General features: G+C 43.8%; 1 protein-coding gene across 1 annotated transcript; it reads right to left on the reverse strand.

The window, feature by feature from the left end:
* Positions 1 to 9,703: 9,703 nt before the first annotated feature.
* On the reverse strand, positions 9,704 to 12,417 carry LOC136958641 (proteasome subunit alpha type-7). The gene is made up of 7 exons (XM_067252682.1): positions 12,229 to 12,417; positions 11,588 to 11,714; positions 11,239 to 11,363; positions 10,986 to 11,108; positions 10,624 to 10,743; positions 10,471 to 10,533; positions 9,704 to 10,274 (listed from the first exon to the last, which is right to left on the reverse strand). The coding sequence occupies exons 1-7, from the start codon at positions 12,328 to 12,330 to the stop codon at positions 10,179 to 10,181; spliced, it is 756 nt and encodes a 251-aa protein (XP_067108783.1). The 5' UTR covers positions 12,331 to 12,417; the 3' UTR covers positions 9,704 to 10,178.
* Between the last annotated feature and the right edge of the window lie 425 nt (positions 12,418 to 12,842).

Raw genomic sequence — 12,842 nt, forward strand, 5'->3', positions numbered from 1 at the left:
AGAGAGAGAGGAGAGAGAGAGATAAAGACTTTCATCAAAATCCATCTGTTGGAAACAGCTATTTGTCGAGGCGATATTTCTTTTGCCGCTTTGTATGTCAAGAGACACTTGACTTGGTTCAATTTTCTGCCTCTCACAGAGACATCACAGGACTGTTCTAGTGCTGTTTATGAACATACAGCACACTGCCCATTTCAGTGAGGACCTATATCTGTGACAAGTTAAAAAGCCATTGGTAAACAGTACAGTAGATTCTATGATTTTAGTTTTATCAGTCTTTTAGTTGGTTTGGAAGACACACACACACTCACACAGTAGAAGTTTTAGTGCTTAGTTTTGATTCTGCTCTTCATTAGCCACAGGGCCCAGCTCCGGTTAGCTCCAGTATTAGGCTCAATTAGAACAAGATCCAATTAGAGGTCTGCTTCCCCCTGGGGCAAGGAGAGGCAGGAAATGGAGACTGAGAAATGTATAAGTCGACAACATGCGGACACAGCCAACGTAAACAAACTTACTTTGTTGATCTCTTACTGTTGCTACGCAGGAGTCCGCTGGGAGTTGAAGCCCTGCTAGTCTAAGCTATGAGATAAAACAAAATATAAAAAAGCCCTGGAGCGAAACATGAACTCTGTGAACACAAGGGCTCCGACACCATGAAGGGAACGTCTGGGCCCAGAAAATGAAAAGCCCCAAGGCTTTTTCCATTTACAGCTAAAAATCCAGCACTAGCTCCTAACCAGGGTTAGTATCAGACTCACAGAATGAGCACTTACACTACAGGGGAACAAATGAGTAGCTCCTCTATTGTCGCTCTATCAGGTCTCTCTGTTAATAGAAATATACCTTAAAACAGATGACAGTCTGTAGCGTATGAAAAGGAAATGTTTGATAGAAATGATTATACTGTATACACATTGAAAGAAATAAAGAAATAAAAAGAAAAAAGACAGGAAGAAAGAAAGGGAGAGAGAGAGAGAGAGAGAGAGAGAGAGAGAGAGAGAGAGAGAGAGAGAGAGAGAGAGAAAGAGAGAGAGAGAGAGAGAGAAAATGCATCTCTAGATCTCTAGCACACCTATTGTCAGTGTTTCCCTCTATATTGTTGAATGTTGGAGGTGACGATGGCGGCCATGTTGTGAGAGCTGTTTGGGCATGCCCTTGCCTGGGGCCCTCAGTGTTCCTCCCTGAGGCAGTGCATGGGGGAAATGGTGTGTGGTGGTAGGGCAAACCTTGACCTGCCTGCCAGGAGGCTGCACACGGAATGAAATGAGCACAAACAAAGAAGGGAGGGAGAGAGAGGGAGGGGCAGGGAGAGAGGGTTGAACGAGGGAGGAGACACCGTTTCTCCTATATCACCTCGCTTTTGTTTCTTCCTGTTCTGACAGACACAGGCTCATCTCTTCCTGCTCAGAGAGACATCCTCGCTCATGACAGGTTCTCAGGTAGGGTGGGTGAGATCTACATTCAGCAGGCTTCAGAAGGGTGGAGTGTTAAATGCTCCATTTTATGCTCTGCCAAAATATATTTGGAGGGAATGATGGAAGTGGCATTATGTCACTGTTTAACCTGGTTTTATTCCATTAGCTTTTATCCTGAGATTCCAGGCCCAACATCCTCTCAAACTTTTTTAACTTCCAATTTTAATAAGCAGAAAAGTTTGCTATTCTAATTCATGTTGAGTGAATTAGTGTCCAGAAGTCTACAAAAGGGTAACTATTTCCCACCAATGACCAGGACTCACTTGATCAATTCTGCTCTGCATTTTTCTTCATGCAAAAGTTAGTTTAGTTGTTGTGGAGGTAAATCAAGCATAAGACTGACGTAGAAGCACCATGCAAATGGTATCATCATGAGACAGGTTTAGTGTGATCAGTTTTGAAGATAAGCTTGGAGATTTTGGAACAATTCACCCCATCCACAACTCTCCCTGATTGCTGTTTTTAAAACGGAAAGGGACTAAGCATGTCTCATCCTTTCAATGTCTCCATTCTTAACAATGGAGGGTGTAAGTAGCTATTTGATTGGTCAGAGCCAGTGCGTGGGCTGAATCGGGTGACTCCATGCTCTCCCACACCAAATCTACCTGAGAAATATCCTCCGAAATCCATTACACACTTTCTAGACGACTCATAAAAGGAATAATTAGCACAGCATGCTCTCTGCACGGCTGGAAGTCGCTCCTGATAATGAACAAGGGAAAGGAAATTAGCTTTTGTCTCATAAAGTCACAACTTCAAAGATCCCTGGCATTGCATTAATACAGCCATAGCCTGCAGCGGCATGGGAGAGTATCAAGTAAGCACTCAAGCTGTAAGACCCCATTCCACACAAGGTCTTTCTCAGGACAAATACCAAGAGCTCTTAAAAGGCAGACACGCACATACATTCACTCGCACGTATAAGCCACACATACACCTGAAACTGTCGAGACACAAGTGGCAGGAAGCCAACCTTAAACACCCATCAACCAGGCAGAAAAATGGAAGTAAGCAGGCTGTTCTGCTAACTGCTGTTCTCCTGGCTGAGGGAGAGAATGAGGATTGGATTAGCGAAGGTTCTTCTCCTCCAGGTACCAGAGAACATGTCCATGAGTCATCCCCCCGTGCAGCTGGGTGTGGAGTTCATCTGGAGGGGTGGAAAGACGGGCCCCAGGGGCCCCAGCTGTGGCCTGGCCTGGTCTGGCTGAACCCATGAAGATCGTCTCTCCTCGCCACCTGGAATGCACAGACGTTTGAACCGTCTCGGTCACACTCACATGTCTGCGATCATCCCCATCATCATCACAATCCTCATTGTCATCACTGTCTTTATTTTCATCACCATCAACAGGAAATGTCTTACTCATCCTCCTAAACACACAAGACGGTACGTTATGGCCAAGTTTTCAAATGGCTATGTAAGTACACCGAGGGCCTGGGCAGAAAGAGGTAGGGAGGCCTGGCCGAGGCACTGCTCCATCTCCTATCTGCTCCTTTATCTGCAAGGATCAGTTGTTGGAGCAGGCAGTCCTCCTCTCGAGTCCTCTGGAGAGACGTGGCTCTCAGCTGGAGAGAGGCGCCGGCGGACATGCTGCGTCTCCATTGTGTGGAGAGACACGCAGAGGACAGGAGAGACTCTGTGCAGGTGCAGCGGGGGGAGGGGGGAACCCACCTGAGGGGGTCGGAGTGTTTCTCTCCACGCTGTCGAGCTTGTTGGCTGCGGGCCTTTTAGTGCTGGGATTGGGTTTCTGGTAGGACGTTTTAGTGTGGAGGACAGCGTCGTTTGAGGGGCTACTGTCCATGCTAATGATGTACTTTCAGTACTTCCAGTCTCTCTCTACATCCTTTGTTGTAATGTTTTGTTGAAGTTCTTATTGGAAACCTGTTACAGTGTGGGTTCACAGTTAATGTTTATGTGGAAATATAGCGTGAGGCTTAGTGCAGGGACACAGGTCTCCATGGCAGACATGTCCGATGGAGAGAGGGTCAGACTCTGGGTGAGTCCCAATACTCATACTATTATTTAGTATGCTCCTGCACACCAAAGTACATTCCTTGTTGTGTAAACCAATTGGCGATTAAACTTTATTCAGATTCTGTGTGCGAGAAAAATATTTTTTATGTCCTAATATGTAGTATGTCAACTGTAGGAAGCCCAAAATACCAGGATGTCCCGTTGCATCTGGTCGCATTTTACAGTATGCAAGCCAACATGCTTTTCTGGCTATTGTGACCCACAATCCTCTGCGCAGCAGAAGATTGTCACATTGAATGAACTACATACATGACAGAGTGACAGCATAACTCTCCTGATTGCCATCCGACAAAATGTGCCCAGGCCAGCTGGACTAATGGTGTTTTTTGTAAGGTAAAAAATTATTGCACCAAACATTTTGTTATGTATGTGACGGATGTATGAGCATTGAGCAAGAGGGTCAAAGTTCAAGGTGTAATGATATGACAAAAAAAGTATGTCTCAATTGTAAGCATACTGCATGCAACAGTCAATGCTTTGTAAGGGAATCTGCAGTACGTACTAGAATTTTGTAATTTGGAGTGCAGGGTGTGTGTGTGTGTGTATTTGTGTGTGTGTGAGATCCTCACACATTGGCAGACACTCTCATGTTATCCTGCAAGTGGAGTTAGCTAATAATGACCTCACCGCAGACTCACTCGGGAGGTCTCCTGTGAAAGTGATCCTTTCGCCGGCTGTTTGTTTAAAAGCTGACAGGCTACAAGAGTCTCAATGACAGCGCCTATTCATCTCAGAGTGTCAGACACAAGAAAGGAGGGAGCGAGAGAGAGAGGCTGGGTGTGTTTGATAGAGACAGGGTAAAGAAGAAGAAAGAGATGGAGTGAGTGGGAGAGACCGAGTGAGAGAGAGAGAATGAGAGAGTGGGAGAGACAGAGTGAGAGTGGGAGAGACAGAGTGAGAGAGTGGGAGAGACAGAGTGAGAGAGTGGGAGAGACAGAGTGAGAAAGTGGGAGAGACAAAGTGAGAGAGTGGGAGAGACAGAGTGAGAGAGTGGGAGAGACAGAGTGAGAGTGGGAGAGACAGAGTGAGAGAGTGGGAGAGACAGAGTGAGAGAGTGGGAGAGACAGAGTGAGAGAGTGGGAGAAGGGTGGACTGATAGGGAACAGCAGAGGTAAAGACAGATGTGAAGTTGTTATACCGTATTGAATTTATTCCAGACACCCCCTGACACACTCAGAAGAAAAGGTTCTTTGCCTGTCGCTGAAAGGAAACCTTCAGAAAAATCTTTTTTGGATCCTGGTAATAAACCTTTCACTGGTAAAATGGTTTAAGATTAAGTCTTTTCTTAGTGATAAACCAGGACACAGTGAAATAATATTTAATCATATTTATTAAATCATTGCAAGGTTAACTTTTTGCAACAAATAAAGAAAAATAACCTTTTTTGTAGGTTATTTTTGAATGTGTACTGACAACTTTAGCCATAGCAGTGAATGAATCCAGTTTGCAAATGAATGAGTGAGTTCTGATGTTTTCATCCGAGCAGTAAAAAGTGGTTTTAATTATACTGTACGTCTCACTCATAACAGCCCTTCCTTCCATTTGGCTAATTTAGATTGAGATACTTCCAGGCTTTCCCCCTTCTATCTTTCATTTCCCTCCTCTCCCCTCTCTGCATCCCATCAGCCCCTAAAAAAAAAAAAAAAAAAAAAAAAAAAAAAAAAAAAACCTTCATGTCTGTGACTTTCTTGCCCTCCAGCACATGAAGCCCTCTTTTATTTTGATCATCGCAGCACAATGGATTCATGCCATTCTGGCAACTTTATTCAGTCTCAGCCCAAATTTACATACTGCTTAACAAGTTTGCACGTGACTGTTGATGCCTCTGATCAAAGTGCTTTTTGGAAATCTCTCCCTCATCGGATCATTTATTATTAATTTTTAATTTTTTTGCTTCTGTCTACCGCAAATGCTTGCAGGAGACAAGTCTTTGACTCAGAGGCAGAGAATAGTAACCTCGGCTCTGCACAAGCCAAATGTCATCCAACAAGCTGTGTGCATGTCCGGAGGAAAAAGATAATGTAATCTAAGCACTATACAGTGTGTTGAAGTGTGTGTTTGTGTGTGTGTGTGTGTGTGTTCTCTGTGTCTGTTGGAGGCTGTCTGTGCGTCGCAGGGTTAGGGGGCTGAGGGAGAGAGGGAGGAAGGAGGGGGGATGACAAAAGTCAAAGTAGTCATGTGTCATTTTTGTTGCTGAAGGGCTGGGACCTGGCCCCAGGCCTGTCCTCCCTGTCAGAGGCACTCACATATCTGCACTTAACACACACACACACACTCTCAGACCCTGACCAAGTAATGTGACATGAAAAAGCAGTGGGGTAGTGGTAACAAGTATTCACAGTCTAGATATAGCTCTTGGACATGGCAAAAGACTAGTTAGAAAGATGTGATCCGTGAGCAACAACACGACACGCCACCCACCTCAGAATGTGTCAGAGTGCGAAGACAAAAAACAGTGTGGAGAGATTTCGGAGAACGCGTCCGGTCCTGAATCAAGACATCTGACAGACAGCCCGCTCTTTGAGCCAATGGCTCTGAAGGATGGAACGAAAGGAGGCGGAGACCTTTCGTTTACACCCTCACATTCATGAGTATGCTTGACTACTAGATTGCAGAGTCCAAATGAAAAATCATTAAATGCTGGCGAAAATAAAGAAAAGGGGGGGGGGGGGGGGGTGGACTTAAATAATACAATGAGAAGAGGGTGTGGGGTGGAAAGAGAGGAATCGTGGGAATGCGAGATTGCAACCCCCTCAGGCAATCGAATTATCCTATGGGCCAATGGTTCCTCTTATGCGCCTGCTGACATTTTCCTGTAACCCCATCCTGTGTAATGCTATGTGATGTGTGTGACTGGCTTCTGCCATGGCCTTAAGAGGCTCGGGCACCCGGAGGCCATCACTTCCTGCCCTGCGGCACCTTGGGAATTGTTTTATTTAGCCCTGTCTGCTCCTTTTTGCCTCTCCTCTCTCCCTTTTACTTCCACTCTGTGTTTTTCTCCTCCTTCACTTCCTCCATCTTTTTGGAGTATCTGCTCATATCCTCTTTCAATTAGAAGAGGTCGCGCTTGTAGTCTTGATACAAAACAAATGCCATGTGATTCCTTGCAAGTAACAGGAAACCCTCCATTTGTACTGTATACACAAACTGTCAGGGTTCCAGCACCATTCAGCAGACAAACAAAGGTAAATGGCCATCAAATCCAACTTACTGTATCCATTACCCAACTATGTACACTGCATGTTAGCTTGAGTGATGACAGTAATGGAGGAGGGCGTGTTCAAGAATCAAGAGTCAAAGATGCCTGGGCCTTGTGTGTGTGGAAAAACACAGTGTAAAGAATTCTGGGGAACATTTTACAAACTGCATCCTGCAGCTATAGCCTATTGATGAGCACAGGTTGGTCCAGGGGTCTTCAGGCCTACAAACTACAGTTTGTTTCTCTCATGTGCTTCATGGAACTGCAGTTGCCCTGTGGGGGAAAGAGTAAAGGCCAGCGGATCAGCTATGCTGGGATAATGGTGTGTGTATCTGTCAGAATGTGACAAGCAGAAAGGGGACAGTGTTGAGTGTAGCCTTTCATGACCCAACACACTCTGACAGCTTGGCCATCGCTGGAGGACATAAGCCATGTTGTTTTTACATCTGACAATTTTAAGCAAAGCGAGTCCGCCTCGATGAATTGAATTGTTCTGAAGCTCTTTGAAGGAGCATGTTGGAGCACTGAGACAAAAACATGTCAGAAGCCAGTAGATTCTGTTGGCTGTTAGCAACACTCATACTGTCAGTCTATAGGACGAAAGCGAGATGAAAGTGTAACTGATACGATGGAGGCCCTGGTTTTATGCAACACTGCGCCCTGCTGGTTGAAAGTGGTAAGGCCTAACTGTAGAGCAAGCATTTCAGTACAGCACCATTCTGAACTAGAGGACTGATATAACCTAAGCTCCCAAGGGTTGTGTCTTTCAGTTTTTTGCCCTTGGAGCAGTTTTCTTATCCAGACCTGAGGACATTTTTATGCACACTGGTAAATTTAAACATCCCAAGAGGAACCTGCTTTGAATGACTGCAGGGGGTAACACATTAGAATGACAAAATGTGGATCCTTAAAGAGAAATCAGCCTATGAATGAAGATCAAGAAGACAGAAAAGAACCATGATTGGATGAAAGTTTGATTAGATAAAACTACAGCTGTCAGTTGGTGAAACCGATATGTAAAGGATATATGTTTTGAACTCAGGAAACATGACTCAATACAACGCAAATACTTTCAATACCCCTGACTAAGATAATGTTTGGGGTGTATATGCTTGTTTTTGCGTTTGTATGTGTGTGTGTTAATATTTGCATGTTAGCTAGCATGAGAGAGAAGTTCTTGTGTCTGGGTGCTCATGCTTATTTTTCTGGCAGTGTAATGTGTAAACTAATATCTGCAATATGTGTATGCAATGTATGTACAGTGTGTATGTGAAGCCTGTTTGTTGTACACACACACAGAGAGAGAGAGAGAGAGAGAGAGAGAGAGAGAGAGAGAGAGAGAGAGAGAGAGAGAGGAGAGAGAGAGAGAGAGAGAGAGAGAGAGAGAGAGAGAGAGAGAGAGAGAGAGAGAGGAGAGAGAGGAGAGAGAGAGAGAGAGAGAGAGAGAGAGAGAGAGAGAGAGAGAGAGGAGAGAGAGAGAGAGAGAGAGAGAGAGAGAGTAATGCACTCAGTCTACAGCCTACAGGGGCTGCACATTCTTGCTTGGAGAGTACATGGCCCTGGGCCTCTTTCCTCCGTCGATGACCTCTAGTGGAGCCATTATTTTCTGCATTAATGACGAGCAGCAGCCTGCGATGAGAGAGATGGGCTCTGTCCTCCGGCACATGAGCTCCTGATTATGGGCAAAAACAACGGCAGGAAGAAAATAAATACAAGAAAAAGTCTTCCCACAAGCAGTCAAAACACAAGCAGAAACAGCAGCAGCAGTGTTAGAACATAAGCTCCTCTCCGCCTTTTTGAGATGCATCAAGATAACCTCAGTGGCTGAAAGGATTACTCAGAATGAACTTTAGCTAAAGTTTAGAACATTCTTCTTGGGTGTATTTTTATTTTATAAAATTTACTTTGAATAAGTACCTTAAGCATAAAAAAAAAGGTCTGTGTCGATGAATATCAACGGATACATTGTCGGTCTTGAGTAAAAAGGGGAAAGGGGTGGATTTTTGGGGATTTCCAATGGAAAAGGAAAATACTAGACAATGCCTTCTTAATTTACACTTGTATGTAGTGTAGTAGAGTCTTCACTGGATGGCCTTGCATTTGAAAAATGAACTAAATTCATTACAACCTAGAAAATAGTGTTATATGGTGCTATAAGGACACGCTAAAATCAGCTTGTTCCTACTCATCCATCTATAAGGCCCCACAAACAAGACAAATTGCAGACAAATTGCAGTTGCTCTTGCTATGGCAGCCAGGGCACCCACTCAGGAAATCCTGGCTGGAGGAGATGACTCTAAATGAAGGACTTTACCATTCACCATTATGTCTTTGGTGAGAGTCAGAGGGACCCCCCGGGGCTCCACAGCGCGGCACGGCACAACTTTTCAAAGGGCTCCAGATTAAAGTCACTGAAGTTTCCCACCGGGGTCTGAGGCCAGGATCCCATTAAGCAGCCCCACCACACCGCCGGCCATAATTGTGTCTTTGAGAATTCAGAGCAGCGGTTGCTTGATAAGCGAATTTAGGGTGAAATAAAAGGAGGGAAGAGGCAAAAAGGCGTCTCGTTGGACCACCATTAGACGCTTCCCTCGCTCATCGCTAATTTGTTTTAAATGACTGAGGGAAAGGTGAAGTCGACATAAAGCGCTAGTCTACTCCTCCTTTGGCTCGGTGGAGCTGTGCTGCACGAGGCTGGAGAGAAAACGTCTTTAAGCACTTCTCAATACACTGCCTCTGCAGCAGTGAAGATGTGGCAAGGTTTTAGAAAATATGTTACAGTCTGCTTTATGTTCGTTTTTACAAGGAAATACATCTAAAAATATAAACGTAGGAATATCTGTGCGTCTGTCTGTGGATTCTCTTGCAAACCAGGTACTGAATGAAGTTGAATGTATGAACTGTATGAAATTCGGCAGGTGTATTGCTCAGTACCCAAGGACAAGTTGTTTGGTTGTACTGTTCGCAAGAAAGAAAGACAATTGGACACCAAGGGGCACTGTACTAGTTGTAATGACCTGCTTTTCTGTACACCATGAACATTACGTACAATTTGGAATTACTTGTGGAATTTACAATTTACACTTAAATAACAAAGATGATTGATAAACAATTGGAGTTTATTAGGTTTTGACCCATTAAACCTTCTGATCCATTAGCATTTAAGTAGTTACAAAACATGACAGATGTTGAACATACTTTGTAGCTGAACCCCAACTTGAAATTCTGCATTTTTGTTTTATTCACAAAAATGAAATTAGTGAAAACCATGTCAAACATAAAAAAGGGTTAGGTGTTTGTTGTAAGTGTCCATGAAAAGAACGGTGAGCAAAATGCAGCCTCAATCGAATTGGGAAATAAAACCAGGGGTTTGACTGAATGAAACCAGGGGTTTGACTAAATGAAACCAGGGTTTGACTGAATGAAACCAGGGTTTGACTGAATGAAACCAGGGTTTGACTGACAACATTTAAGTGGATTTTTTCTGTTTCTTCTTCTCTGCTTCTTCTTCCTTTTCTTTCTCTATTTCTGCCACCAGAGTCTCAATCTCTTTGGACTCCAAAATCTGGAGTCAAACCAAAAACAAAATGAACAAAATTGTACAACAACTTACCCAAATACATTCGTGATCATTTATATTTTAGCGTGGAACTTTCAGTCCAAATACATTGGCGCTCCTCCAATTTAACCACAGCCACCTGCTATTAAAATACAAGCACTTCAGTAAAAAAACGAAACTAATCTCTTTCAGGTTAGGCTACCTTCAGTGGTTGGTTTCTTCTGATCACTGCAAGTTCAATGTTTTTCCCTCCTGATTGGACCACCTGCGGGGGTAAATTAAAAGGTAAGCGAGCATGTATATAAAAAACGCATGATCTCCTGACCTGTATAAAAAAATGAGTGTTTGAGCTCACCTCGAGCAGAGCTCTGATGGCTAGCTTTATCGCCTCATTGTCACCAGCTATGGCTTCATCTGTGTAGTTCTTCTCCAGGAACTCTCTCACCGTCTTTGCGCTGCGGCCAATGGCATTTGCCTGAACAAATCAGATTTTTTTGGTTTGTTTTGTTTCCTGATCGTAACAGGAATGGCAACGATTTCCCAAGGTGGACAGAAACCTTAGGTTGTTCTGGGGACAATTTACTAGAAGGTTACATGACAACTCCTTTTATCAACTCGTCAGGCAACTTAAAATTCTGGTACGGCCTAAATATTTAAATTTCAGACAAGTAGGGATGGCTGTATCAATTCCCCATGTTACAAATTTCATTGAAATACCTTCCAAGCATGGTAGGTGCCTGAGGGGTCTGTCTGATAGAGTCTGGGGGTCCCGTCGTAGTCGAAGCCCACAATCAGGGCGGAGATGCCGAACGGTCTGCGTCCGTTACTCTGGGTGTATCGCTGGGCAACACAGGAATATCAGTGATACAAATCAATATTAACTTGGAGGCAGAGGGAAGTGTAATGCCGCTGCGTTGGTATGCAAGCCTACCACAGGCCGTTCTGAACAGATCTGTGTGGTGTGGGCTACCTGTTTGAGGGTGGCTATGTGGCGCGTTATGTACTCCACAGTGACGGGATCCTCAACAGTGAGCCTGTGACTTTGACACTCTACCCGAGCTCTGTTGATGACAATACGGGCGTCTGCAGTGAGGCCTGACAAAGAGAGAAACAAACAAATCAAAGTGGTGTACATACAGGTTGAAAACAACTGTCTTGAGCATCAATCATGTTGTGTGCCATTCAATAACACAGAGTTCGTCAACCCCCTGGGAGATACTAAAGAATCAAATCAGATTCAACATTTTAACAAAACAGACACTACTAAGGATGACTACTAAACCCAAACTTGCGTAGACATAATTTATCTACAAGCTTACCTGCAAACGCCATGCAGACGTGTTCGTCAAGAGCACATATCTTGCGGACAGTTCTCTCCTCCTGCAGTTTGGCTACAGATTTCTTCTCAACACCAAGGACAACAATGTCTTTACCTCGGATGCCCACCTACAAGTTGTAAGGAGGATGACTAATGTTAAAACCTACAAGTAGCATAGGTGACAATTGGAAAATAAAATACGTTATACTATATATAACTATTTTGTATGTTGCCTAGCTAATAGATTTTGAACTTGGCTTTTCCTCTGTCTACAACTTAAGAGTTTTGTTCTTTCATCATTAGCCTCCACCGACCTCATCCAAAGCTACTGCGAGCTAAACAGCAAGCATGAGCGAGTATAATTGCTGCAAAACGTAGCCTAACTAACTTACTAGTTAGTAGAGTGCTGTAGTAGCGTAGTTGACTTAACTAGCTCTGTCCACCAGGTTAGCCTAGCTAGACTAGCTAAATCTCTTAGCGGCAAAGCGGCTTGCTAATGCTAGTAGCTGCCCATGACTTGGCGTGTGAGTGACACAGCAACCAAATAGCTAGGTGGCTAGCTAGCCTTCCCTATGGCCGTAGCCTCCCGTAGGTAGCTGGCTAACAAGCTTGCTAAGGGATCAGGCTTCCTAGTGAACTTACTGCTGTGGAGCCTTTCTTTACAGCCTCTTGAGCATATTCCACCTGAAAGAGGTGCCCATCTGGAGAAAACACAGTGATCGCTCTGTCGTATCTTGCTGACATTGTGTTAAGTGAAACCAGTAAAAGTCTACAAGAATCTGTTACTCCCGAAAAGTATCCGGTTGATTACTAGATAATTGAAAGAAAGGCGCATGTGCATGAACTACGAACCAGGAAAGTACCAATATACATCGTTTGATGGTTTATTTAGGGACTGTTGTTACATGAAGACATTTATATTTTTGCAAATTGTGCATCATTATTATGGATGTTAAAATACCAATCGGATGATTAGGGAGCTATGGCCTTTAAAATGGAAAAATCTATGGACGTAACTAGCAATATTTTTCCCTCGTGGATGTTGTCTTTTCAATGCATTTATTAATTATATAAGACTCGTGATAAAATTAATAAATCAGACTGGAACAGTAAGTGTGAAATAAATAATTCCTCTGTTTTTCTTTTCATGGAGAACCACCCCACTCGAGGAATATACCATTTTTTCAATCCCCTGTGGCCTTTGGGGTGCGTTTGGATTATACCATTTTGAAAGTAGGCACACAATGTGTTTTTGT

The sequence above is a fragment of the Osmerus mordax genome, chromosome 16 (assembly GCF_038355195.1).
Source record: "Osmerus mordax isolate fOsmMor3 chromosome 16, fOsmMor3.pri, whole genome shotgun sequence".
Classification (NCBI taxonomy): Eukaryota; Metazoa; Chordata; class Actinopteri; order Osmeriformes; family Osmeridae; genus Osmerus; species Osmerus mordax.